Source organism: Lagopus leucura, unplaced genomic scaffold, assembly GCF_019238085.1.
Source record: "Lagopus leucura isolate 7727_CA_CO unplaced genomic scaffold, USGS_WTPT01 Super-Scaffold_1, whole genome shotgun sequence".
In the NCBI taxonomy this organism is placed as follows: Eukaryota; Metazoa; Chordata; class Aves; order Galliformes; family Phasianidae; genus Lagopus; species Lagopus leucura.
This window is the reverse complement of record NW_024962250.1, coordinates 1,933,205-1,960,531: the sequence shown is the minus strand read 5'-3', so window position 1 is coordinate 1,960,531 and position 27,327 is coordinate 1,933,205. Positions and strand designations below refer to the sequence as shown.

Here is a 27,327-nt window from a genome sequence, read left to right as displayed (position 1 = left end):
GAAAAGCTTTGCCTAAGAAAAGAAATTATGCATCAAGATTTCATCACATTTTATTTTTATTGAGATTAAAGTACCCCAGGATAACAGAAGGCCAAACAAAAAAAATTGTGAACTGCTTGGACTAAGGCTGAAAGATCCTATCATAGGAAGGTCCGTTGATAAGCAGATTTGTATAAGTGTGCACATTGGCAGTATTACCACCACTCACAATCAAATAAAACAGCAGTTTGAAGCAACTGCAAACATAACCTATGTAATCGACTCATTGAAGCACAAAAACTGGAAAAAACAAAAGAAAATAATGCTAAAAATAGAAAATACTAAGATTATACACTCTAATAATTTTGCAGCACTATCATATTTAGCACTAAATAAGGCATTTAAAAAACCATGCTTGTCAGCGTAATACTCAGTCATTTGCTATGAATCTTGTATTCAGCATCAACGACAACACAAAACAGATGCCCCACAAGTTCAAAATGCTTCTCATATTGACACGTAACAGTTAATAACAACTAATCAGTGTTGGGTTTGGATTTTTTTTTTTGCACGTCTTCATTTCTTTACAAGGCTGTGCATACAAAATAGAGAGCAGCTCTACTTCAATAAACATTCTACATATGGTACTTAAACAGACCAATAAGTGTTAGGATATGTTTGTGCTGTATAAATCTTTATTGCAACTTTGATATCAGAGAGCTTTAAGGATGCTATGATAACATGCAGAAATTCAACAGGGACAGCTGATGATTCAGTAATGCTTCTCCTAGTTAGACTTTGTCTACAAGTCAGTGTGACATGAGCATTCAAAGCTGTCACTGCTCTTCATATTGAGCCTATAGCACTTCTTATCTTTAAGATAAATAGCTAGGTGAAAACTCCAGCATTCTGTATTTTCCAATAAATGTTTCCAGCCCAGATAACTGCAGAGTGTGTGTTTTTAACAGTATGTGTTTAAAAATATTTTAGAAGCATAAAAACAAATCTGTGCAGCCTTTGCAGCTTAGAATTAGAAGAGACTGAAAAAAACGTTATTATATTGGTTAACTTTCTACCTCCTGGATTTTTTTAATCACGTCCTCTGCATTTTCAAAATTCATAACACCAGAAAACTCCTTTACATAGACCTCAATGAGTCTTGGAGGCTATCATATGGAAAGACTGGGAAAAAAAAGTCACTTTGGAACATTTCTATTACTCTGTGTGTGTCCACAACCAAGGAGGTTCTAAAAGAAACCTAATTTTGCTGACAAATAAACAAAGCACAAATAAGGCATGACAAGTGAAACAGTTGGAGGAGACAACTTTAACTGTACAGAGGAGTAATCTCTGAGCTGGTGCCACTGCAGCACAGTGGCAAGCAAAGTGGATGGACCTTATACTGGTTCACTTTACAGTGGAAGTTTTATACAAAGTAGTTTCAGTTCATAGCAGATCTCACTCAGGTCATGAATGAGAAAATGGTAATGGATATTAAATACAATTCTTTAAAAAAAATTATTCATTCTCCATTTTCAGTCCAAATTTACCTATTTTAGGCAAAAAGTCAGTGGTAATTTAAGAATTAATTCTGCTGAAAGAATAATCACTTCTCTGAAATTACCCTTCTAAAATTTTCATCCACTCATTTAAGTTTTTATGGCATGTTATACCGAACAAGATGTGATCATTAAAAGACAGATTAAGAGAGACAAAGAATATATGCAGATACAGCTATTCTATTCTTACTCTGCTTTTTCTAGAACTATAGATACTTGCAGCATACAGTCATGGAAAGCAAAAGCATTAGAGAACCTTGAATTTAATCTAATGATTAATCTTTGAAGGTGAAAAACAATGTTAGCTTCCCTTTATTTACTTGGTTTTCTGTAATGAACTCAAATCAAGATGGTGTTGAATTATAGCTGGCATAAAACAACATAAAACTTCTGCCTTGTTTAAGGATATGAGCAAACTTTTTGATTTGAAAAACTCTTAAGAAAACACTAACAAAACTGGTTGTGCAGCTTATGAAACAGCGTCCCTTTAAACAGATGCTACAAAACAAAAATAACAGGTTTTTTCCTTCACTAGGAATGTAAATAAATGCATTGAGAGAAATGGTAACATCCTACTCAGACAGACAGAATCCCTACCAGTATTTTTGCCAATATGCCATCATCGCTTGATTCCATGGTAACCACTGCTTTGTCTGTTTCAATTTCACACAGCGCATCTCCAGCATTCACCATTTCACCTGCAAAATATAACAGAACTTAATGCATGATCTAATTTTCCTTTTATATCTCTTTAACCATTGAAGAGAGACATTTAAGCATACAATACACCCCGTTTACATTCTGAAACACATTCTACAGCTAGTAGATTCCCTGCCACAGTCTATCATATTGCATTGTTCATTCTCATATACAAACACTCCAATTCAGCGACAGGAATAAAAACAGCAGAACATTAACATAGCAATGTTTATAGTAGGTTTTCCAAGACAAAGTACACTCACACAATGAAAACTGTCTGCACAAAAGCACTGCCACAAATGCAATTCTCAACCCTCCCTATTCATTGCAAGTCAGCAGTCTAAGTAAGATACTTAAATCTTTTCAGACAGGGGTCATAGGCAGCAATGCCTGCAACTAAGATTCGTAGGTTCATAGCTTGTACCTACACTATCAAAGCTTTTCAAACGTAAGTATGAAGAGCTTCAATCTCTTTGGAAAGCGTACCTGCGAGCTTGCTTTCTCAATCTCTTTCACAGTCAAACAACAAAAAAAAAGATCTTTTAGAAATATACCTACTTTGTGAAACACAAATATGCACCAATGTTAAAAATGCCTTTTAATCCTTCATTACAGGAATGTAAGTAGAATAATTATGAAATATGCTCCTCCTCTGCTTTTCAAGAGTACCCATATCTGCTGACGCACAGAAGTTACTATGTCTGAATTCCTCCAGCAGATCAATACTGATCATGTGGCCTATCTTAAAAACAAAACTAGATGACGAAGTTTCAGGTAATTGAATGCTTTGGTCTCCAACAAAGCAGGGTACTTTTCCTAATACAGTACTGAAAAATGGGGACAATACACAGAAGTCTAACATAAGATTACATTTCTTTTAACACAAAATACGATTTTAGTATCTCCTCAGTAGCAGAAATGCCACACCTATATCAGAAAATTCTTGTGCAGGTTATAACCTACATTTTAAAGTTTATCATACAATTTAATAAATATCTCCATTTAGGTATGACTGTCTGAATTAGAATAAAATAAAAAAAAAGTATTTATTATCTTTGTGATCTCTGCAGTAACAAGCAACAGAGACATTCAAACCTCAATTAATTACATAGTTTTAGAATTCATAAACAATCTCATTATGGAACTTGGCAGGGGAGGTCACAAAGTAGCACCTATTTATTTAATTTAATAATCTAATTGCTGCACTGCACTTTGCAATAACTAGAGCGTAAACAGTCTACAACAACAAGCCAAATTTCCAGGCTTTATATCCGTAGCTCAATCCCACTGGATTATTAATTCAAGTGCCCTATATATCAGACCATTAGGTAAATACCTGATAGCTGTTAAGAAATCAAATTGTTGAGCAAATTCCATAACCTATATAGCTGAGATAAGAAAGGAGCTTAACACCCTATCTGCTTGCTCATTCTCTTCTTGCAATCCACAATCAGTCTGAAAATGTTCTGCACCATTGAGAAGATCTCTCACTACTGCAGATTGCTCAGCACTAACTCTAACAGGACTAACAGCACAAGCGAGCCAAAACAAATATCACACATTTCTCCCTTAGAATATAAACTCATAACTCAGGTACATGGGGCTGTTTGTAGAAAGCTGAGGACTCATATGCAGGGAAGACAAGAGGAAAAGTCTTCAAGGAAATGGGTAAACCACTTTGCCACTTGTTTGGTTTGTTTTCTTTTCCCTGATCCCAATAAGCATTGCAGCCAAGAAGCAGTCACAGATTTGGAAGGCAATTGATCAAATGAAATTTTAATCAAGAATACATCATAGCTGGCTTCAAAATCTCACGGGTTTCAGTGATTCACTATAATAGAAAGGATCATAGTCATTTTTAGTAGAGAGTGCAAAATGTGATAGCTCCAAAACAGGGCCCACTTTGATGTCAGTTACAGATCAGCTTTCCCAGTAGAGATGATTGGGATGAACAGCTTTGCAAAACGTACCTTTGTTTTTATGTTTTTGAATGAGAAAGCAGCTTTTGCAAAAGGAGTTGCCTTAATGGTAGCTAGCTCTCTGAGATTATATACGATACATTCAAAAATTCTTTTTATTTTCACATTTAAAAGAAAAAGCTTAAATCAGTCATTTCTTGTAGCTAGACTGAATGATTAGTATTTCTACTGAAACTGACTTTCCCTCTAGGAAATCCCTTCCAACTGACATTCAATAGCCTGAATTCTCTATTCAATTACTAGCAGACAAGTATCCAAATCACAAGATACAAACTGCATTCTTTGAAGTGCTCTTTGCAAATTAAATCAAAGTTGACTGAGCATAGAAGTCCCTGGAGGTGCTTTCTCAGAAGACCAAGTTACACTGCATGGGGAAACTGCTAGTGCTGTTGCCTGTTATGTTTCCTACCCAGAGTAATTAGGGGGGTTTCATCTCCAGGGCTGTTAATCTATCATCTTTCATCAACATTAAATTCATACATAATAAATAAAAATGTTTGGATACATAGTTTTTAAGTGAAGGACTTTATTGCCCACCGGACGTTATATGAAACTGCATGAACAGTGACAAGAAAATAGTAAAGCTGTCAATTCAGTTCAGTGTTTTTCTTTCTGCCTTACTGAAATGATCTGCTCATACCATGAAACTGTTAAACGAAAACATTTCATTCTTAAACAAAGAGCAAAAAAATAATTCAACTAGTATTCTACTGGCCCCTGCTGGGTAAGCTGGGAAATACACCTCAAACGCAATCACTTCTGTCAACTGCTTTTAAATGTTTTTTTATATCATGTTATCAACCATTTCTATTCAATAATGCTGCTTCACATGGATGGTCAACTCATTGGTGAATCACACTGCTATGAGCACCTCTTGCAGACAGAAGCATGTGGTTTTTCTCTTAACTTTCTTTTTTAATGTCATCATTATGCTCTTTTTCCAGACTGCCAAAAGTTCAGCAGCACATCAGTGCCAATAAATCTTAAATAGATCTTAAAACGTTGATATCTCTTACTTAATTTTGGTTTACTTCTAAATAGCAAGTAGAGCAACAACAATGCTAAAATAGCTTATCACAAAGTCAAATCAACAATCAAGATTTCATTTTAATTAAAATACTTTTTTTCTTCTTGCGTTGGGGTTGGCATGTAGTGGGAATCCTGTGAAAAATCACTGTATGGCTGCTGAATCCTAAGATCAATTTATGAGGAAAACCAATTCATTCATTTTTATATATGTATATATTTTTATTATTATTATTATTATTATTATTTACCACGTACAAACTGTCATATTTTTCCTAGTTTGTTTTGCAGAAACTCCTACTAGAAGAGTTCATGTCCATTACAAGAGAACCTCTGAGCTATGGATTTGCCATCTTTTCACATCCCAAAATATTCAAAACAGACACATGTAAAGTACTTTGGTAATTCAGTGATGAAGGCCTTACCCACACTTTGAAGAAAGAACTCATTTATCCAGGTAGAACAATCAAAATGCAGATTCAGATCAACAAATCGCAACTGATATTTAGAAGGTAAGTCCTAAAGAACAACTATAAAAATACCATATTCTTAAACTATTTTATCACCCACCAGAATAAGGAAACAGAGACCCCTCCCCAAACTAAAGGGCTGTCATATCTTTAAAGCTGCTACTGTTAATCACAACAACACTGGGAATTAAGAACAAACAAACAAGCCACAAACAAATACTCACACCCTTGAACAACCTTATAGAAAATGTTCAAAATGTGGTCAAAGCAACCTTATAGAATACAACTGAAGAAAAAGTATTCAAAGCCAACAATTGTAATGTGAGGTATTGTTCTAAAAGAAAGCACAGACACACCAAACATTTTGCTTCAAAATGCTAAGATACAACCTGAAACAAGTAACTTATTCTTACAGAACATAAAGCTGAAGAATTGCAACTGAGGACAAGGAAAATGGTGTCTCACCTTCCTTCTTTAACCATTTCACAATGTTTCCTTCTTCCATTGTAGGAGAAAGTGCAGGCATTAAAACTTTAATTGCAGGTGTACCTGTAAAATAAGAACATTGTTACGATAATAAGAACAACAATCTAGACTTAATACCTTTCAAGCACAAATGAGGCTAAAAGCACACAAACCTGAAAGACAGCTGAACTAAATGCAATCATTAAGACAAAGTTCTTTTTCCAAAGCATATACTTTAAATGCACTCCCAAGAACACCAAAGAAAACAAAATAAACTACAGAATCTGTTACATAGAGAAGAGCCAACCTGAGAACGAAACCATACAACGTGTTAAGCTAACTGAGTTTTGTCTTTAGTAAAAATATGATATGGACACTGTATGACTGATAAAGAAGGTACATCTGCTTAAGCTTTGAAGCAATTAGTTTTTAATGTAAGCTCCCCCCTCACAATTAAGACAATGCATTATGAAAAATACACGAACTAGTATTTCAAATTTCAGTATAACCTGCTGAAAAATGCTGTGGTGAATTGAAGTGAAGCAGTTATAGAACTTTTGCCCGACAGAAGTGTAAACAGAAGGAAATTGAAACCTTGCTTAAAGCTCAAATTACACACTTCATCACGTGTAGATTGAAAAAGCAAAATAAAATACAAACACCCACTAGAAGAATAAGCAGCTATCATAAAGCTGTGAGTCTTTCTTCTTCCCCTGAAATGCCACAAAATTCATAAGCTGAGGCAACTAACATCTCCTTCCTCTTGAGTATCGGATGCATACGTACTAAGTCAAAGCCTATTTTCATTATTTTTGTGTTTCCACATGTGGTGCTGCATATTCTTCACTCTGTTGCTGTGAGAGCTCCTCTGAGCAAAACCTTGGCCTTACCTTACCCTAACCTTACCACGCTACAGCCTCTTATTCACTTCAGGCCATGGGGGCAAATGGAACAAGTCTCAAAGACAAGTAAGCAGGAAATAGTGTCTGAAAGTAAGTCCTGTCAGATATATGTAAGCCCAAAGAAGTGAAATGTGCACACATGTATCTCAGTTCTTAAGAGAGGCCAATCTACACCACAAGAAACTGGATAGCTCCCTGCTCCCTGATGTATGCTCCATCCAGAAATTCCTCAGTGTTATTTATTGGTTTTCCTTCCAAGTTATGCAGCACAATCACAAACGCATGAGAACAGTATCGAGCATCTTCTGGTCAGTCTCAGAGTACTCATCTATCCTCACACTTCTTAAGCATGAAGACAGAGTGGTGGAACTGTAAGGAACATACCTAGCCAACTGCTAGACTAACTTCTGACACCTAGACAGAGGCTAAGGTACTTATAATTAGGACCATTGCTTTAATGTTGAACTGCAACATTAAAAGCGTGCCAAGACAAAGCACGTAACCTCATCCTCCTGAAGTTCAAAAGTTGAAGCAATCAGAGTCCTGATTTGTAGAACCATAAGCATCAATGATTTTTTCTCAAAACCACCACAAACACTACGTGCTCCTCTTCTTTAATGCAGGTTGTGGAACTTTTTCCAGATGAAAGATTAAAGCACACTTTTTAAACCAACAAAGCTCCCATAATCCTAGCACTCCAAGCAATGATGAGCCACATCCTCCACCAATAAACTGTTCCAGTGTTTATTTACCCTTTTTGCTAAGAAATCCTATCTACTTCCTAACTGGAGTACCTCTCCTATGAGGAAAGGTTGAGGGAACCGGGCTTGGTTAGCCTGGAAAAGAGAAAGCTCTGGGGAGACTTTATTGTGGCCTTCTGATATTTGAAGGGAGCATGTAAACAGGAGAATGACTGCTTATGAGAGCGACAGGAAAAGGGGGAATGGTTTCAAACTGAGACAGGGGAGGTTTAGGTTGGATATTAGGAGGAAGTTTTTCACACAGAGGGTGGTGACGCACTGGAACAGGTTGCCCAAGGAAGCTGTGGATGCCCCATCCCTGGAGGCATTCAAGGCCAGGCTGGATGTGGCTCTGGGCAGCCTGGTCTGGTGGTTGGAGACCCTGCACAGAGCAGGGGGGTTGAAACTCAATGATCTATGAAGTCCTTTTCAACCATTCTATGATTCTATGAAACTCTGCAGACTGAAGTTGCCTAACTTCAAATTTCAATGATTTTATCTTAGGCATCTGTTAAAAAGCTTGAAAGATGATTACAGAGATGTTTCTAATAGATAAGTGTCTGTATACACAGAGCAGCTAAATTCTTGGCCTTTTCTTGCCATGACACTGCCACCTCCTAGATGCAGCTTGCCAGCAGCTCACTGCAACACGCAGTCAGCTGGATTGGCTCAGTACGCCCATACACAGAGCCAAGTGGCATTGCACAGTGCCCAGTCGTATGTCACATAAGTGGGATTCTTTGGAACACAGAGCCCCACCAGGCAGCACATTCCTTGGCCACACAGCATGCTGCCTCCCCCAACATTTGATCCAAGGCACCAGAGGAGCATTCTGACATACAGCTTGTAATAAATGGATATCATCATTCTGAACTTATAAGGATAGCTACAAGACCAAAAAAGTACAGTTGTTTAAGTACTATTTTGTGCAGTTTTCCAGCATCTGATCAATTTAAGGCCCATTTCTGAATTATTTATCTGAATCTGTATTCAATTAAACCACAAAAATACACACACAAGAGGAACATTGTATAAAAAGGCAAGAATCAATTCTGCTTCATATTCCCTTTTCTTTGTACCCAGTCAGCAGCATTAAAGTTTATCATAACTAGGAAGCAGCAATATATCTCTCTCTCACATCTTGTCTTGCTTAGAGTAAGCAGAACAGCTTAAAAAACTTAGCAGGTATCCCTTTTTTCCCATTATTGAGAATAAAAGAGCAATAAAATAAATTTGGGGTTTCAAGACAAGAAGCCAGAAACAAAAATGCTTCTCATCATTTCTTCTGCGTCCTAAGAATTACACTGGTTAAGATCTCAGAGAAGATAAAGATAGAAGGGAAACTTCAACTAATACACAATGTTTTAAGGGAATTAAAATTATCCACCTTCCTTCTGTAATTAATTAATATTAACATGTCCAATAAATCTGCCTTTGTCTGTCTTATTGCTACAGGACTATGAAAGAACTAATTATTACACTCATAAAAAGTATTAAACTGTAAATATTTCAGAGGTTGGGTAGAGTTAAAGAAATAAATGGTTTTCTCATTATTTATGGATACAAAGCATTTTTAATGCAAATTTTAAACAATGCAGCAACTATCTCGTAACCTCAGCAAGCATTAATGACCTGGCCATTTTATAATGCACCAAGAGCAGAAGGTGAGCTATTTATTTCCCACAGACCCCAGGACATCATCACAATTAGGGTCATGCTGCCCATAACACTTGAGCTGTAGAAATGAGCCCAGGGTGTATATATACAAATCACATACATATATAATATATATATAATCATTGTGTTGTGGGTAACAGTGGCACTCTGTAACTGAATTATTTTTTTTTTTTAAAGTTTCTTTTTTGCAATCTCTTGTTCAATACACAAAAAAAGAAATAAATGACATTGAGAATGTAAGCTATCCTCTGAATGCCTGTGTTCATACTATGTCTAGTTTTTTCCTAATACTGTAGGTTAAAACATGAGTTTACAATTTCCTTTATGCTCTGTACATTCATTGAAATGTATTATGGATAATGGCCAATAGAAAACACATTACTTGGAAATGTACACAATGTAAATAAATGCTCTGTTTCATTTTCCTAGCTTGACAGGTCAACTTTGACAACCAAATAGACAATAAATAAATAAATAAATAAATCAAAAACAGTTTTGAAGTCATATCCCACAAAACTGTAGGATTATCTACAACTGTTAACCGTGCTTCAAGGAAAAAGAAAAAGAAAGCATTCCATATTTCTAATGAGATTTAAAAAACATTTTAAAATATGATGGCTCAAACGCTTCAATTTAGTGAAGAGTTACCTGACCCGTTTCCCAAAATATGATCCATCCCAAGGCATAAATACAAAACTGAGTAACAAATTTGGAGTACTTTAACATTTTCCCTGTCACATAACAAGCAGCTTTTGCAAACCAGAGTCTCTTCCAATGAAGTTAGAAGACAAGACTTGGCAGCAAGCACATGTGATGCATTAGAAAAATAAACAGGAGACACAGCAGAAGAAAGAATCCAAAAAATGAAGGCGCACTTGAAGTCTGAAAATTGGAAACTCATTTTCTATATTACTGTGCCCCACTGCAACAATGGTAACTGCAACTGAGGAGCAGCACTCAAACTTACTGTAGAAGGTATATGACTGCTTCTAATCAACAGAAACAAATACATACACCCCACCATCACAATTCTGCAATCCTATTTAGAAACCATCACAAGAAAATTTAAGTTTGTGAAAATTAATGCTGTGCTCCACTTTCTCTGAAGGCAGCAAAGCCCTGTAAGTTGCAGGTGACAAAGTTGATCACTTCTTGGGAGGTAGCTGACATTTTACTTCAAAACATAGAATATTACATTTATATGGAATTATGCAATGATTTCATTCTGCAAATAAACACCTGGCTGTAACATTCTGCAGCTTGTCCCCCCAGTTTAAAAAAAAATAAAAAAAAATAAGTCTAAAAGACTGCTGATGTCACAGATGTTTTCTGTTAGATGGTTCACCTGAATGCTTGACATGCCACTTAAATTACAAAACAACTGCCATATGGAAACATCTTGATCCACAGATGCACTCCAACAATAAAGAATTTAACAGACACATCACTGATCGCAATTTAAAAAGAAAACATGAGCTTACTTGTTGATTAGTTGCCAAGGTATACAACATAAAGCAATCAGCTATTTAGAAAAACATTACAAACTTCTGATTACCTGCACCAAAGCTCAGAAAAATATCACAAAACCTAAAAAAGCAAAGAACTGAAAAGACTTTATCTATTTTTTTATTTTTGCCACTGGACAACTCTATATATACTTGTATGAAGATTTGTAACAGGGAAGAGGTATCATGGTAAACAAGCAGTTCATAAAGGTTGCAGTGGTTTCTCACTCCAACACACTACTCATTGATCTTTCACTTTCTTATGCGTACCATAAAAAGGTCAACAGTATTACCAGAGCAAAATGCTGTCCTCATCTAACCATGTTGTCACTGCAGACAAATGTGTTGGCCATGGTCTATCCAACCGTTTCTCTTCTTTCCCTCCATTCCATTTTATTTATTTATTTTTAAACTCATACCACCAATGAAACTTAAGGTCAGTTGCTAGGTTGCTTCTGCTGGCCTATCAAGTAAAAAAGACATTCTAGTTGCTTTCTGATGTTTGGATGACAGAAATGGTCAACAAGTGCAATGAAAAAACTTCCCACAGAACACATTCACTAACAGTATTTTGGTGTCTTAAAAAAATTTCACGACTGTGAAATCAAAGTGATTTCTATGCAAAATCACTGCTTCTTTCACCTACAATGTATCACAGATACAGAACCACAGAGGTTGGAAAAGACCTCTGAGATCATCTAATCCAACCCTCACAACAGTTTTGCAAGGCAGTGAATCAATTACATTTCAAATTGTGCTAATTTAAGGAAAACTTATTAGCTTAGCCTTTCATGTCCTCTTGTCCTACGTTAACCTTAATATCAATCCACGAGACACGTGAAAGCAGCTGTTCAGCCTTCTGACCCACTTACTCATACTACCAACAGTGCTAATATTTATGATGCTGTTCAGTTATCCAGATTAGAGAATGGGTTTTGCTGGTAGTTAATCTTATCACAAGAAATACGATTTCATTCATGATAGCTCCCTGACCTGACTCATCACACGGCAATATAAATAACACTGACACTCAAAACACCCTGCAGAAGGCAGGACAGGACTCAATCCAGACTAAAGGAACTGCTAACTACAAATAAAGTACTTATGGCAAAGGAAAGGAAAAAGGAGGTGCGACTAAACTCCAATTTCTCCACCCCCAGTCTCACTGAACAATCCAATCCTTGTGTTCACTTGAGGCACATGCATATAGAGACATCTATGTTCACAGCCAGGTTCAGAAGTGCTGCAATTAAGGCTTGCTCTTCCACAGATACACAAGAACAGCAGCTACAGAAATGGTTACCCTTCAGAGCTATTTTAGTCACTTTCTGGTTAGTGATCAGGCATCCAAACAGGATACAGGTTAATTGTGCTGTACAGTACGGTCCTTATAAGCACTCTGGAAAATAAATATTGTTGATCTTTCATTATTGGTGAGTAAAGAGTTCGGGCAGTTCACACAATCCATTAAAGACAAGTGAGGCTCACTCACTTAAGAGAATTTAGAACACATGAAACTTCTCAGCTCTCATCACCATCTGCTAATTTTACTGCCATCAACTTTGTGTTGTCATAAACCAATTATCTGAGTTAAAGGCTTAGAAAACAACAATTTTTTTTCACGTAAGCAGTACCTCCTATTTTAAAGATAATTTTTTATGTAGCCAAGAATACAACTCTTAAAATATATCATCAATAAAAACGTTGCATCTAGGGATGAGATTTCTTCCTCCTCCTTTGTCCTTTACACCCTATACCAAATAAAGGGAAGACAAGTCAGGAGATACCTATAATGGGCTGGTGACTACAATCTGAGTACCTCCTATTTAAGCATATCCAACAAGACACCATTTCATTGTCCCTTGTCTGACCTCCTTTGTTATGGAACAAAGCTGGAACACTTCCAGCTTTGTCAAAACAAAATAAACAAAACCTGTCATGACCTGAGGACAAACACTTTAACATGTGCTACTGGTGAGGTATTTTGTAAATCCCCAAGCCAAACCCTCTGGTTAGCAAAGGTTTAAAAGAGTTGCTACAATCTGACAGCAATGATAAAACTGAAGAATATAAAAAGATATTTTAAAATATTCTTTAAAAAGTAATAGTTCATACTTTTTTTCTTCCTTCTATGAAGAAAGTCCATCAGCACCTTGTCTCCTCAGTTTACTGTACAGCTCCACAAGGTTACTACAGTGTCTATTACCTGCTGAAACTTCAGTATAACATACACCAATTTGCAACTACAATTAGGCAGATCTACACGCTGGTGCTTTGACTACCTATAGATACAGCTGGAATGTCACATATCCCCGTTTATGGAGATGCACAATGCAATCAAAGAGATAAAACAGAGAATGCTGTTCAAACCACTGAAAGTTTTCCCCCAGTAATACATCCATTTGTATTTCACTGCTTATCTCTTACAAATAACTACGTTCTGGTTATTCCTTCTGTTACACAGCCAATACATTTCAATTGAATTGTTTGACAATTTATTATGCCTTTAACAACTCCCACTCGTCTGAGTTCTCTCCCATCAGCCCGTACCCCTTCCTAATGTACAGCATTCAAAACTACAGCAAAGCCTTGGCTGAGGTATTATTGGTACAAAGTAGAGTGGCAGAAGAATTAGCATATGCCCTCCAGATGACACTCCTGGCTCATCAACCCAGTATAACTTTTGCCATGTGATGATGATTCGCTCACATTCTGTTTGCAAAAGCCTTGACTTCTTAATGCAGGATTATGACCTAGGAAACTACCACATCCCATCCTATACTAGGTGTTTATTCTTACTGTTATTCACATAACTCACTGCAATTAGTTTGATGTCTAATTATGTCTTCAAGTCATATTTGGATTGACAAACGTTTTTCAGACCTCTAACAAAAACAGCATTTAAAACTCAGCATCAGGCACAAGTCCTGAAAGAGTCTTGAAGGATCTCAGATAAATATCCTTCCAATTAGGACAGCCAACTGCAATAACTCCTCACCTTCCTTCACAGTTTGAACAACCCTATACAAATTTTTTGAGATCATGTTTCCTTTATAGGAAAAAAGATTGGAAAAAATTAAAACCACAAACATACGATAGCATGCCAAAGCCTTACAGAATCAATCTGCAACACAGATAGCACTGTTACACCTCACAAAAGCAAATCTGAGTGCCTGATGAAACAAAATTTTCCTAAGCCCTCTATTTCATAATTTATTCAGCTGGTTGCTTAACTGCAGGCTCTGAAAACAAACAAACAAAAAGTTCAAGAAGATACTTTCATGTAGTTGGTTTTTGTTTTTTTTTTTTTTTTTAAATACAGATCAGGAAGATAATGAAGATGTCTTTCTGCTTTCCCTCCATCTCATCTGTTCTGCGTAATGCAGCTGATAGCTCCAACACTAATTTGCATGAATGACACCTAACTTGTCTGAAGTTATTCTCTGAATAACTTGTGTCCTTCACCTAGCTTAGCTTTATTCAGCATGTCTGTGCACTGATTTACCTTTCAGTGAAAGCTCAACCGAAAACCAGCAGCAATACAAACTTGGATGTTGGTGTATTCTGTTGCGTAACAGACTAGGCCTTATTTCTCATACTAACTTATAGATTATTTCTTCAATACTCCTGCAAGATTACAATTGCATCATTTTATGCCATGATTTTTTCACTTCTGTCCCTACATGCTCACTGCTGGTAATTTCATTTGAATTGTGCTGTATGCTTTCTTGCTTCCTCTTTCAAATGCATTGATGAGTTTTCTTGGAAACTGACCTTTGCTTTCCCTCCTCATCTGACATCCTTTTTTCAAACATTCATACATTTATACGCTACGTACACATTTACATTTTAACTTCTGGATGCGATGGGTGTTAACCTTCCATCCCAGATATCACACATGTACAAAAAAACATATTTGGACTCCTACAAGAGTAAGAAAACATTATCTAGAATAATACATACACTTGCAGTCTGCCGAATGAGAATAAGCAGAACTATTTCAAAGGAAATTGAAGAACTGAAGGTGTGTTCTTTAGAATGTGACACCAAACTAACAGAGAAGCTCAGCACGGCAGCCCTCACCTGGCTGAGAAGCCAAGAAGCTGCCTCTGAAATTAAGTAGAGCATTTCAATGCTACACCTTAAGTTTGGCCCTTTAAATTACACAAAATGTTTGAATTTCTTTAGAGGCCCATCCTCACACCTTAGAGAGTGGGAGAAATGAACGTGTAAGAACAATTAGTAATAAAACCGAAGAGAAATAATTCCGAGAGAGAAACCCGACAGACTAAAAGAATTAACATCTGACGAACAACAACCAGCTTTGGGCCAAATACAGGAGCAAGGTTACCAAAAAGCACTCGTGCTTTCGACCTGCGGAGACCAAGGCAGCAGCGCCCAGCCTGGCAGGCCCACCTCCAATGCCTCCCGTTCAATGTGCCGTGGGACGGAACTGCTCCTTTCGTCCTGCATTCACCCCCCGGGTCTCACAGCCCCACACACCGGTAGCACCGATCCGGTCCAACAAGGTAGCACGGCTCCGGCCCACCGAGGCTCCCCGCTGCCCACACAGCGGCAGGCCGACCGCAGCCCAGCACTCACCCAGCAGCTCCTGCGTGCCGTGCAGGAGCCTCCAGCCTCCCCGGGCAGGCAGGGCCAGCCCAGCGCCCGGCACGGGCCGCCCGCCTCGCAGCAACCTCAGCACCCCGGCGCCGCCGCTCCGCCACCAGGAGGCCGCCATCTTGCCTCGCCCTCGCCGCTGTCGCGGGGCTGCCCCTAGCGCTGCCTGACTGCGGGCGTTCGGGATTACGGCCGGCTCCGCGCGGGGAGCGCCGGGCAGGCAGCGCCGCGGCACGCCTCCCGGCGGCAGGACCCAGCGCACGACGGCGCCATGGCTGCCGCCAACGGTCCCAGCCTCCAGCTCGCCGACGGCCGCGACGCGGCGCAGGTAACGAAGGGGCAGGCGTGCTACCGCGCGCCGTACGGCTGTGACGGGCCGGCTGCGGTAGCAGCGCTTGGTCCAGAACGAGCCAGGCCTTAGGAAGACGTGTCCTAAAAGAAAAGACGGTCTTCTTGTAATTAAAGTCATAAATAACACCGTCGTGCTGAAGTATGACTATAGCCCGTTCAAACTGAGTTTCAGATTGTAAATTCTTAGTTTTCTGGTGGCTTTTAATGTGTCGTTTTTTTAAATTTGTTTTTAGGATAAGTTACATCCAAGAAATCTTATCCCTGAACTTTGTAGGCTGTTCTATGGTTTAGGCTGGGTAACGGGAACTGGTGGAGGAATCAGCCTGAAACACGGGTAAGTAAAGGTGGAAGAGCAACAAACTCCACGGCCTTTAAAGGTCCTCTCCGACTCAGATCATTCCGTGACGTTTGCAGAGAAAGCTTGGCTGTAATTGGTGAGGGCAGTTCTGTTCCGTGGCAGATGTCTGAAAGTCAAAAACTAGTGATGAAGATAAAAGGGGAAATGAACGCTGCTGCAGATTTAAAGCAAAGAAGGGAAGGTATTTGGCCTAAATTAATCATTGAGGTTCTTTCAATGGAGAAAGAGAGTCAAGTTAAGAGAGTACCTTATTTCTATCCTTCTTCTGTCTCCAAGGTAAACTACTTGCTTTTAAGGAGCGATTCATTTTCCCCTTTTCATTCCACTGACTGTGGAATCTAGATTGGATTACACAAAAAGCTTTCAGTGATAATATGAGATTAATCCCACCCTGTATTTGTCGCAGACAAGGCATTTCCTTCAATAAAGAAAGTCCTATTCTACTGAGATAATTTCTAAGGAGTTGTTATTGACATAATTGAAGTGGCACCCGCACAGCAAAACAATTTTTGGTGTACATCTGAGAAGCACCACTTTGCTTTTTAACTGTTCATTACTCCTATTTATACTTTCAAAGCTTCTAATGGAAACAGAACCCCTGCTAGTGGCTGCTGAAGAAAAGAAAGAAACCTTCACTCTGCAAAATACTTTTCAGTGTCTGTCACTGCCCAATCATGGACACTGTAACTTGAAAGTTTCTGATCACTCATTTTTCTGACATACAGTTGCATGCAGTGTATGTTAAAAAAAGAAACAACACAGCTATTACTTTTCACATATATACATGTATCTGAAATAAAAGCTCCAAACACCAATATTTGTGATTTTCTAATGGCTTTGTGCAATTCACTTCACTTCCCTGCATAGTTTTGCAAAAAAGCAGCAGTAAGTAATCAGAGGAGTGACAAGAGGATTGATTCTTGGTTTTAAAGTTCTTCATCTATAGGAAGATCTACATAACACTAATTTCTTACCAGTGGCAGAATAGAGGCTGTTTTCTCTTGTTTCTGTGTAATTCTTGTTCATTTTGACAAGACAAATGGTTTCAGCAGAGAATACACTGATGTAGTAGTACAGTTTTCTTCAACAGTTCTATCACTTCGTAGCTCAGACTACATATTTGAGTAGCTTCCAGTACATCTTACATGGTAGCTAATGATTGTAATCTGAATGACTGTACTCATTTTTATACCTGCATTAGTGTTAAGTATGTTTCAGAATGAACAGCCATGAGTCAAACAGCAAGTAGACTAGCCTAGAATTGTTCCATAAGAACAACTGAAGTTCTAGCAGCTAGTTTTATCTTACGTCCTGATCAACTACTGACTGCACTCTTCATTGGAGCTGCTCAGAGTGAAGATACCAAGATGTGGGATAGCATTATTAAAATTGGATCTAGAATTGTTTGTCAGCTGTCCTGTTTCACTTCTTCTGAATGATAAATTTCTAGACGAGAGAAAAATATTTAAACATCTTACACTTCTTGAGAGATACACCTGTAACTTGACTAATTATTCACTAGATGTCTCTGTGCTCCTGAATTTAAAGCATTGCTCCGTAAACCAGAGTGATTAAGTACAAGATAGCAATCTGATTTTCTTTGTTGTTATTGAAAATATTTCAGTCGCCACTTTAAGATTATTTAAATTTAAATCAATATTTTTATGGGTTTTGATCATGTAAACATTGGAAGAAAGGATATACTTCTACTTGAATTTGTCACTTAATTGCACTGAGTGATATTTTTTAATCAATGCAAATGAACACTCAAATGCATTTTGTAGCCATATGTAGATTAGGCAGTTAGAACAAAAATGAAAGTATTTACATTGTATAATACAAGAGACAGTTGATACTGTTTATAGGTAGTCTGTGGATTTTTAAATAGCAGTTTTGCCACAGGTCAGTGTCGGCTTGCAATTTATTTTGTTCTCTTTGTTTTTTCTTCAGAATTCCAAGGGCTGAGTTTGAGATTATTACAGGGGAAGGTTTTGTGTTTTCCTTTACAGAGAAAATAAAGTTGCATTTTCTCTTGTCAAGTTGAAAGCACTGTTTGATATCCCTTTAAGCTCTTATGTGATCCATCTGCATTTAAAAAAAAAAAAAAACAAAAGCAAAAGACAACCCCATCTACCTGTGACCACATATATGGAAGAGTGATAAATTTGTTATCACAGGTTAGATTTGCTATTTCTTTTCCAGTGAATCTAGAGCTCTAATGCTCATGCTGTTAGAAAGACGTGGGTTTTAATATTTTACCTATCTTCAAATTTTCTTAGGAATGAAATCTATATTGCTCCTTCAGGAGTCCAGAAGGAAAGAATACAGGTATGTTTAACTTTATTTCTACCTTAGAGCATATCTTCAGATGGGTAAAACTACTTATGCTTAGTGTTTTATTTTTCCTTACATAGAGTAAGGCTTACAATACTATCATCTGCATTGCTGAAATAACTGAATTTCTTCTCTTAAGTACTCAGCTACCAAAGCAAGCCTGTGGCCAGCATGGCATAAAGCAAAGTTTGACTGAAAGTTACTCTAGATCAGCTTTTTTCTTTTTCAAGATTAAATGGCTTTCTAGCTATCTGAGTTTCAAGTTACTGTAGTACACACATATTATGCTTTAACACCTCTTTTCTGTTTCTTGTCATTTGAGTGATTGGAAATCTTTTCTCTTGGTCTTCTTAGTAAATAAAGGCTTTCTCCGAGAAAAGGTGATGTTGGCTGTTTTATGTCTTTCCTTTCCAGGAACTGCAAAACCCCTAAAATATAAGTGGAGGGGAAAATGGTAAATGATAACTATTTTATGACAATAGGAAGAATTGTTTTACAGCTCTGAGGGGAAATACAAGGAAATGTGAAAGGAATCTTTTTGCCTATAGAAACTTGAAGTTTTGCGTAGTGCTTGCTAGCCACATTAGCAAATAAGACAGGAAAAGGCATAATATGGCAAGGCTGTGATGTCTTGCTCTTTTTTGGCGGCAGCAGTGGATTGAGCATAATGAGTAAGGAGATCTCTTGCAACTGTATTTTCTGTTATTTTTTTTAAATGAGGCTGTTTTATTTCTACTGTAGACAATTCAACAGCTATAGCTTTTTAATACAAAGGAAACATTTCTGTAAAGCTACTTTTTTTTTTTTTTGTAAGTTACTACTTTTTCTCTTGAGCTTTTGATGGTCTGTTATTTAGATATAGGCCATCTCCTTTTTTATAAAGTTTTAGTTTCAGTAGTCCTCAGCAGCAATACTGCAAGACAGTACCAAATGTTCATTTACCTTAGACAGCAATGATAATTAGTGTTAGTGGGTAGAATAAACATAGCGTACTACAGAATTTTTACAAAGTTGAAATTGCATTCTATATTAAATATGTTGTGTTTCTGTATGTATATATCTCCTTAGAAGGAAAATGAAATTCTTCAGGTCATCACAGGTAAAAATAATTTCTCTGATACAGCCAGAAGATATGTTTGTTTGTGACATGAACGAGCAGGACATCAGTGGTCCCCCAGCATACAAGAAACTAAAGAAAAGCCAGTGCACACCTCTTTTTATGAACGCCTACACTATGAGAGGTATGTGGCAAATCTTTTTGCTTTACTGTTGACTGAAATGCTGTATATACATTGTCAACAAAATTAAAATTCAGTGCCAGATTCTTTAAACATAAAAGTCACAGTGAAAAAGACACGAGCCTGTGAAATAAATAAATTTGTACAGGCACACATACAATAGAATGTAATCCATAGTAACATCTGTAAGCCACTTCTACAGGTTCCTACATAGCTGCACCTGAGATCATTTTTTCGGCACTGATTTTTATCCCAGTCTATTAATAATTTGTTGGAGGGAATGGGAAGTATTTGACATGCCTTGGCTATTGTCAAAGGTTCTAAATTATTAAGTGAACAAAATATGAATCTTTTCTTTAGTGCCAGTTTCCAGTTGAGCATCCTTTTCCTTTTCTGGTGTCAGAGATGTTAAATAAGGCTCATTTCATGCAATTCCTTGATATGTTTAGGTAGCAACACGGCTTGCAGTCCCACTTTGGGAAAAGCTGTTGGAGGTACTTGAGCTGCAAATGATCTGTACACCTGCATTGAGTGGAACGTCTCCAGACTGACAGCAATAGAGATATTTTTCTATTGCGGAAGATTTACATGTGTTACTTTTAAAAGGATTTAAGGAGGCTCATCTAGTCTTCCTGCATAAGAAACTTCTCTACGTACCTGAGGAAAATTCATATTTTTGGCAACCCTGCAGCCACGTTCGTAGAGTTAATTACAATTATTTAATATCTTTCCATCATGGGACAAGCAGATAATTTTTTTTGCTTGTTTTTTTTCAGAGAATCAATGGATAATTGAGAAATACTGCTTGCATAAAGTAGGAGTATTTAACTGTTACAAATAAGTTTGGGAAGTCTTCAGAATCACGAATTTCTGATAAAATTATTAGAGTGTTTTCATTTTTATAGCAATTAAAAATATATATATATATATACAAGGAGTGTTTCTCCTTGCTTTTGTGCAAATAGTTTTTCTCCTGAAATGTGTCACTAAGTAAAAGTTGACACTGCTGTCCTAAAATAATCTATAATTACCCCTTATAGATGAGCAATTATTTCCTACCTTTATTTAGGCTGCTGTGCATTTTTTCTTCTCATACAGTAGATCACCATTTGCTAAGATGCCTAGCCAAAGAAAATGAATCAAATACAGTAATGTTTTTTTTTCTTAATAAATGCCTTTCTCATATATTTATATATATCTATATATATATATATATATTCTCTTTGTAGGAGCAGGTGCAGTGATACATACTCATTCCAAGGCTGCTGTTATGGCTACCCTTCTTTACCCAGGGAGTGAGTTCACTATTACCCATCAGGAGATGATAAAAGGAATCCAGAAGTGTTCTTCAGGAGGCTATTACCGGTACATTTTTAAGAGCAGAGATGTGCTATTTGATTGCTTGTTTGCAGCAAAAGAGATGATAAGAAATTTGAGTTATGTGTGTTCAAGTGTATAATATAAAGTATTATAAATGAGTAGTAACAAGACCTCTGGAATAAATCAATCATTGTCTTCCCCTACAAAGGTCTCAAGCCTATAGAAGAGATCTGAGATAAAATCTTGCCAAGTCAAAGTTACTGCGGTCCACTGAGCTGCAGAAACAAACTAAATAAAGAGCCAGGTCTTGACAAATATCTCAAGAACAGAGTTGTTAACACATCTATACAATGTTAAACTTAAACTGTATCCAGCCAACATTAGCCTGAATTGATAAAGTGCAACTGTGTTTGGGTGGACTTCACATATCATTGCTTGTGCTAGTTTACAGCAAGTTAAGGGAGTTGAGGATTTCAGATTTTACTTGACGGACTTTTCTGAAAGAAAAATCAGAATAAACAGCTCATTAAAGATAACGTTATTACTTTCCAAGGATGAGCTCTGAGGTAAGTGCTGAGTTATTCCAAATTATGTGTGATGGCTTGTTTTGAGGACTCCACCCACAGTGTTGAATTGAGACCAGCAAACATCTTTCATATAATATGTGACAATTAGATGAAAAATTGAAATGCTAAATTCTTTCCACTTTTTGATGTAAATTTTTGTAAATAACAATTGCCCTTTGGCAAGGGAGCAAACAATGTGTTTGGCATGTGATTTTATGCCTGGACATATTTTATTTGGAGTTTTGGTTGACTTGCCAGCTTTACCTTCTTGTTAGCATTAGCATTTGTGTTTTTCATGTGGCATAGCTTCCTAGTAAAAACATCCCTTTTACTGGAACTGTCTGACACTGGTTTGGGAAAAAAAGCGACACCAACAGTTTCCTTTTTTTGGATTTGCATTGTGAATTTCCAAAATTCCTGTATGTTAGTCAGGAAACACTGTATTTATTGCATTCCGTATCTACAAATTGTCCTGTGTCATCCTGCTGTCATATCAGAAAAAAAAAAAAAAAAAGAAAATTAAAAAATCAAAGCTCCAGATTACATGTTTGCTAAGTACATATGCATCCATCCAAGATTCCATTGCCTTGTCTCACACCAGACTGCACACTGAATTCAAAAGAAATTCTGGAAGCAATCTGTTATGGGTAGGATAATCAGAAGTATTTCCTGGCCTAAATATGATCCCTGAATAATTTTACCTTTGGCTTCTGTAGAATTAAATCTGTAGTAAACAGCTTTCAAAATCTCAGACTGTCTCAAAGTATTTTATATGAACTTTTGTCTCAATGCAGGCTCCTTATGTTTCAGTAAAATATTTTTTTATCTCTACAGTTTAACTCCTTCAGAGTCTTCTGTGGGTTTTTTTATTATAGCTAACGATTCTTACAAAAAACGGTTATGATTAGGAATCAATTTGTGATGTTTATACTTGCTTCCAAACTAATGTCTGAGTACAGAGTAGAAACTAGGAAACCAATCCCTTAGTTGAAATGTCCTAACTGGTAGCACTCACTCCAAATCTAAATTTAATGACTAGTATATATGAGAGACAAGTAAAAAGATGAAGTAAACCTACAAACACTTAATTTTCTTTCCTCACTAATGTATACACTTCTTTGGGAAAAGCATCAGCATTGAAAACTGTAAGACATGAGACCTCTACATTTTGTAAATATTTAATATGAGTACAGGCTATATTAATTCTACCATTGCTTCCCCTCTGTGCTTTTTTATAAGTTCTGCTAGCATCCACTCTTGAAATATCAACGAGATCTCAATGATAAATCCGAATGTGAACTGGGGACTTATTAAAAACTATTTAAACAAGTTTCTGCCAGTGTTAATTAAGGTTCAAACAATGCCAAATATCCCAATCTCCTTCACAAGAAACTCTTAGGCAAGTTCCACTGAGGAACATGCATCATCTTGTCTTTGGAACTGGGGTTCTCAGGCTTTCTTAAGATCACATGTAGCCCACCAACCACTCTATCAGAGAAGAATTTATTTTTCATGTGTTGACACTTACTTTCTATTTATATGCCTTAGAAGGACAATCTTTTTTTCCAGGGGCTTTTTGGACTACCTAAATTCAATTTTTTCTGCTCTCCAGCGAACAGTTTTGTTTCCTTCTTTGTGATATGATTCTTTTGAATAATTTAATCTGAGATCAAGCTTGTACGCGATGCCAATACAGGATGAAGAAAGTCTGAAAAAGTTGCAAAGGGACCTAACTACAAAGTGATGATACGTGAACAAACAACTATATCTAATACATTAAAGTGTTATTTTCTTTTTGTGCCTCAAGTATGGTTCAGATACTGCCAGCAGGTCATGAAAGTGGGATACATTCCTGAATTCTTTTACTGCAGTGTGACTCACAAGAGAGGCTTAAAAATCTCTAGTGCTGAGAATCTGTTAATACCTTTATGCAAAGGAGAAGCTCTTTCTAATGGAAGAGTTGAGGTATAAGATAGATCTCTTCCAAACATTTCGTTTCATGTTTAAGATATATTTAAATCTATTTTTCTCTTAGATATGATGACACACTGGTGGTTCCCATTATTGAGAATACACCAGAAGAGAAGGATCTCAAAGAAAGAATGGCAAAAGCAATGGAAGAATACCCAGATTCCTGTGCTGTTTTGGTCAGACGTCATGGAGTTTATGTATGGGGAGAAACATGGGAAAAAGCCAAAACAATGTGAGTACAATTAAGGAACATGGTGTATTTTACCGTTATACCTCAAAATTTGATTGATTGCTGTTTTGTTTATTTCCGACCATTGTCAATGATTCAGAATATTCATAAACTTTTTGGCCTCATTGAATTTATGGCTTCACTAGGTTCATCCATTATTTCACTGTTTGATTTTTCTTTCCAATCTATTCTGACTGATAGAATTCACAGCATTTTCTTTTCACATGGACAAGTATGAAACTTTAAGACATTCTCTGCTTATTTATGGCACCTGCCAATACTGTTCATACAGTTTTCTCTAGTCCCTTTTTTTTTGTGGTTGGGGAGGAGGTACAGGGGCATTGGAAATTACATTCTTCATTTACTACTGAAAGTGCAACACATCAGGATCATGTAGCTGAAATGCTGGGCACTAGGGTGTCCTTCCTGATATTTCATACAGCTGCGATGGAAATGAATGATAACAGCTATCCAGTCAGACTGTCACATTGATGATGTACAGCTCAAGGAAGATAACTGTTATCACAAAAAGCAGTAAGACTTGAATGAATTGAACCTAACTTTACTCTTCACCTATTTTTCCTTTTAATTCTAGGTGTGAATGTTACGACTACCTATTTGATATTGCAGTGCAGATGAAGCAGCATGGGCTAGATCCTTCAAAACATCCAGCAGGAGAAAATGGGATCTTGTGAATGACAGCAGTATTCAGGTGTGAGTTTATCTGTAGATATTATCTGTTTGCAGGGAAAGACTATAGATAATGCCATCTGTTCTGTCTGCTTTCCCACTTGATTACCAGAACAGAAACTTCTCCCTGCTCTGTTACCATTGTAGTTGTGTCCACGCCCGAAATCATGCTTCCTTACCATTCGGTGCGCTGAAAGGATATATATTAAGTATGTCCTGTGCCTATTTTAACACTTAGGTACAGCTCGGAGTGCAATTACCTTTCAAAACCAAGGTAGATCAAGCATTATGAGAATGAAAACAGTGAAATAAAAGGACCTCATCCTAATATGCTAATTTTTACAGAGATGTCTGAACAGATGCTTCTGTTCCTCAGCTTGCAGTATCAAGTTCTTATTTCAGTCTTTTCTCAGTGGTGCTACTTATTTGGTGTAGTTTTCTGCTCTTGAGCAGAAATTACTTGTTGCAGTTTGAATAAGCTGAATTAATTAGTATCATATTCATACCAAGTGATGCTAACTGTGAATTTCTTTTTTCTAATGCAGCAATGATCAATGTTTTCAAGGTTTTCATAACCAGTATTTTTAAGTAAAAGTATATATGCAATATGATCAGGCAGTATTTTATGTAATTGAAGGAGAAGGCACTCTGAAACAATTGACACATAAGCTTTTTACAGCACAGTAGGGCAAAACACAGTGGTAGCACAATATTTCAGAGTTTGGCATCCCTCTTCTTGTAAATCTAAGCAAGCTTAAAGATACTGCTACTAAGATTATAAAGGAGTCCTGGACCAAAGTAGTGGTCTGAACAGAAAGGACTAACCCATTGCACAGAGTTGACCCATCAGATAATTCTCTCTACCCACTGTGTTTGCATCAGAAGAGATGAAAAATGGGTGCTTAGGCAGTGTGAGCATTAAACAGCCACGTACTCAGGGCACTAGCTGTTATGCCCACGCCAGAGGAGGAAGCAGTGGGACAGAACGCTTACTGTCAAATGAGTCCTTGTGCGAACAGGTATTTGGAGTGCTGCCACTGCATGCAGGGACATCTGCCTACCACACCTGCACAGAGCTGCCCCATGGCCTCTGAGAAAAGTTCTAAAATTGCTCTTCAGCAGAATTAATTTTCCTTTGCCCATTTCTTATGGCTAAATACCTAATTTTAGAGTATAGAATCATTAATGTTGGAAAAGGGTGCTAAGATCACCCAGTCCAACCTTTGACCTTTCATCACCATGATCATTAAACCACACAAATCTTTGTTTATATCTTGTTTTCCCTACACAGATTTCTTCTTATGTGATCATGAGAGTTCCAGTTTCCACCTCGCACTGTTGAAGCCAGAAGGGGGTGCTGTTGTATTCAGCTGAATTGACAGATGTTGGCAGCCAATTTTGACCAGCGTATCAAAGAAGAAAAAGAGTTAAAACAAAGAGATCCTGCACAATCTTTGCTGTTTATGAGTACTGGCAAAAGCTACTTCAGGAGGAATGAAAATTCACATTCAAATTGCTACAGAGAACTAATGTGACATATTGCTTGTGTGATTTAAAAATTAGTATTTTAACAGATTTGCATTTGCTGATCCTGCTCTACTGCTGCATTGTTTGACTTGTTATAGATCTAAATTTCTGAAAGATAAAGCAGTCCTTATACGTTGGAAGGATATGAGGACCTCCTTTTAATTAAAAGTTACGTTTAAAATGATTGCTTAAACTACTGATTAATTTATGCTACATTAATTTCTGTGAAATTAAGCCTGTAGCATATGTATTTTTAAGTCATATTTTCATTGTTATTCTGTGTAGGAAAATCATATAATTTTGTAGCATGCATTTGGAAGTTGTTACCGAGAAATTCCTCCAGGTCTTAGCTATTCTTTACCTCTTTAAATTCAGTCACTTTCAGTGCAATTTTTTAAAACAGTTTTTTTATTCTATAAGCCAAACTCATTTCAATTTACTCAAGCAGCTCATTAAAGTTTAGCTTTATATGTTTGTGTGTCTTAGTGTCTTTATTTTAAAACCTCATGGAATAGCCCTAGTGGCATCTGTCTAAGCCACAACTGACCAACTTTCTGTCTGAGTATTGAGACTCATCCTAAGGAAGAACACCAATTGAGAACTTACATTGCCAGAAAGTAGAGGTCTTGTTTTCCCTTCTGTTTTCTGCTAGGGGCCATACATTCCCACCATTTTCCTTGCATCATCTTTGGCACTTGTTTGAGCTTCTGTGAAGTGAATTAACTCATTAACCTAAGAGAAACTACTGCAGGGGGTAAAAAGAAAATAATTATATTGTTTCCTAATCAGCCGCTGTTAAAAAGTTAACTCAGAGGTGGGTTCAGAGTGCCAGAGCTGGGGCAAAAGAGGACATAACTAAAATCAGAAATGGAGAAGACTCTATTTGATGAGGATAACTATTCAGACTTACTCAGCTACCTGTGGAAAGTCATTTGGCTAAACCAAGAAGTCAGGAAGAAACTTGGATTTTTTACCCTATTCAGAGCATTGGCTTTCTTTAGTTGTGTACATCAGACCACTGACTTTAAGGCAACATACACTGGTGGTTCTTCTATTTACTGGTAATAGCATTATGCTAAATTCATGCAAAAAATATCCTGTTTTGTCTTGGTGGATATTTAA

The 27,327-nt window shown here is 37.1% G+C and overlaps 2 protein-coding genes across 3 annotated transcripts in view; one reads left to right on the top strand and one right to left on the bottom strand.

The window, feature by feature from the left end:
• The window catches only part of PDHX (pyruvate dehydrogenase complex component X), a 36,824-nt gene extending 21,082 nt beyond the window's left edge, over positions 1 to 15,742 (bottom strand). The window contains exons 1-3 of the mRNA XM_042865691.1: positions 15,604 to 15,742; positions 6,178 to 6,261; positions 2,136 to 2,236 (exon numbers count right to left, since the gene is read on the bottom strand). Coding sequence (XP_042721625.1) covers positions 2,136 to 2,236; positions 6,178 to 6,261; positions 15,604 to 15,742 — 324 coding nt within the window. The remainder of the gene's footprint in view (positions 1 to 2,135; positions 2,237 to 6,177; positions 6,262 to 15,603) is intronic.
• Positions 15,743 to 15,878: 136 nt separating this feature from the next.
• LOC122179630 (APAF1 interacting protein) lies at positions 15,879 to 26,675 on the top strand. 2 transcript variants are annotated; one of them, XM_042870556.1, is made up of 8 exons: positions 15,879 to 15,949; positions 16,206 to 16,306; positions 18,610 to 18,658; positions 19,788 to 19,905; positions 21,132 to 21,267; positions 23,824 to 23,991; positions 24,584 to 24,700; positions 25,970 to 26,675. In XM_042870556.1, the coding sequence occupies exons 1-7, from the start codon at positions 15,893 to 15,895 to the stop codon at positions 24,681 to 24,683; spliced, it is 729 nt and encodes a 242-aa protein (XP_042726490.1). In that variant the 5' UTR covers positions 15,879 to 15,892; the 3' UTR covers positions 24,684 to 24,700; positions 25,970 to 26,675. The 2 variants fall into 2 exon arrangements, with proteins under 2 accessions (XP_042726490.1, XP_042726498.1); XM_042870564.1 differs by lacking the exon at positions 15,879 to 15,949 and having other exon boundaries at positions 16,218 to 16,306; positions 19,733 to 19,905.
• Positions 26,676 to 27,327: the final 652 nt, after the last annotated feature.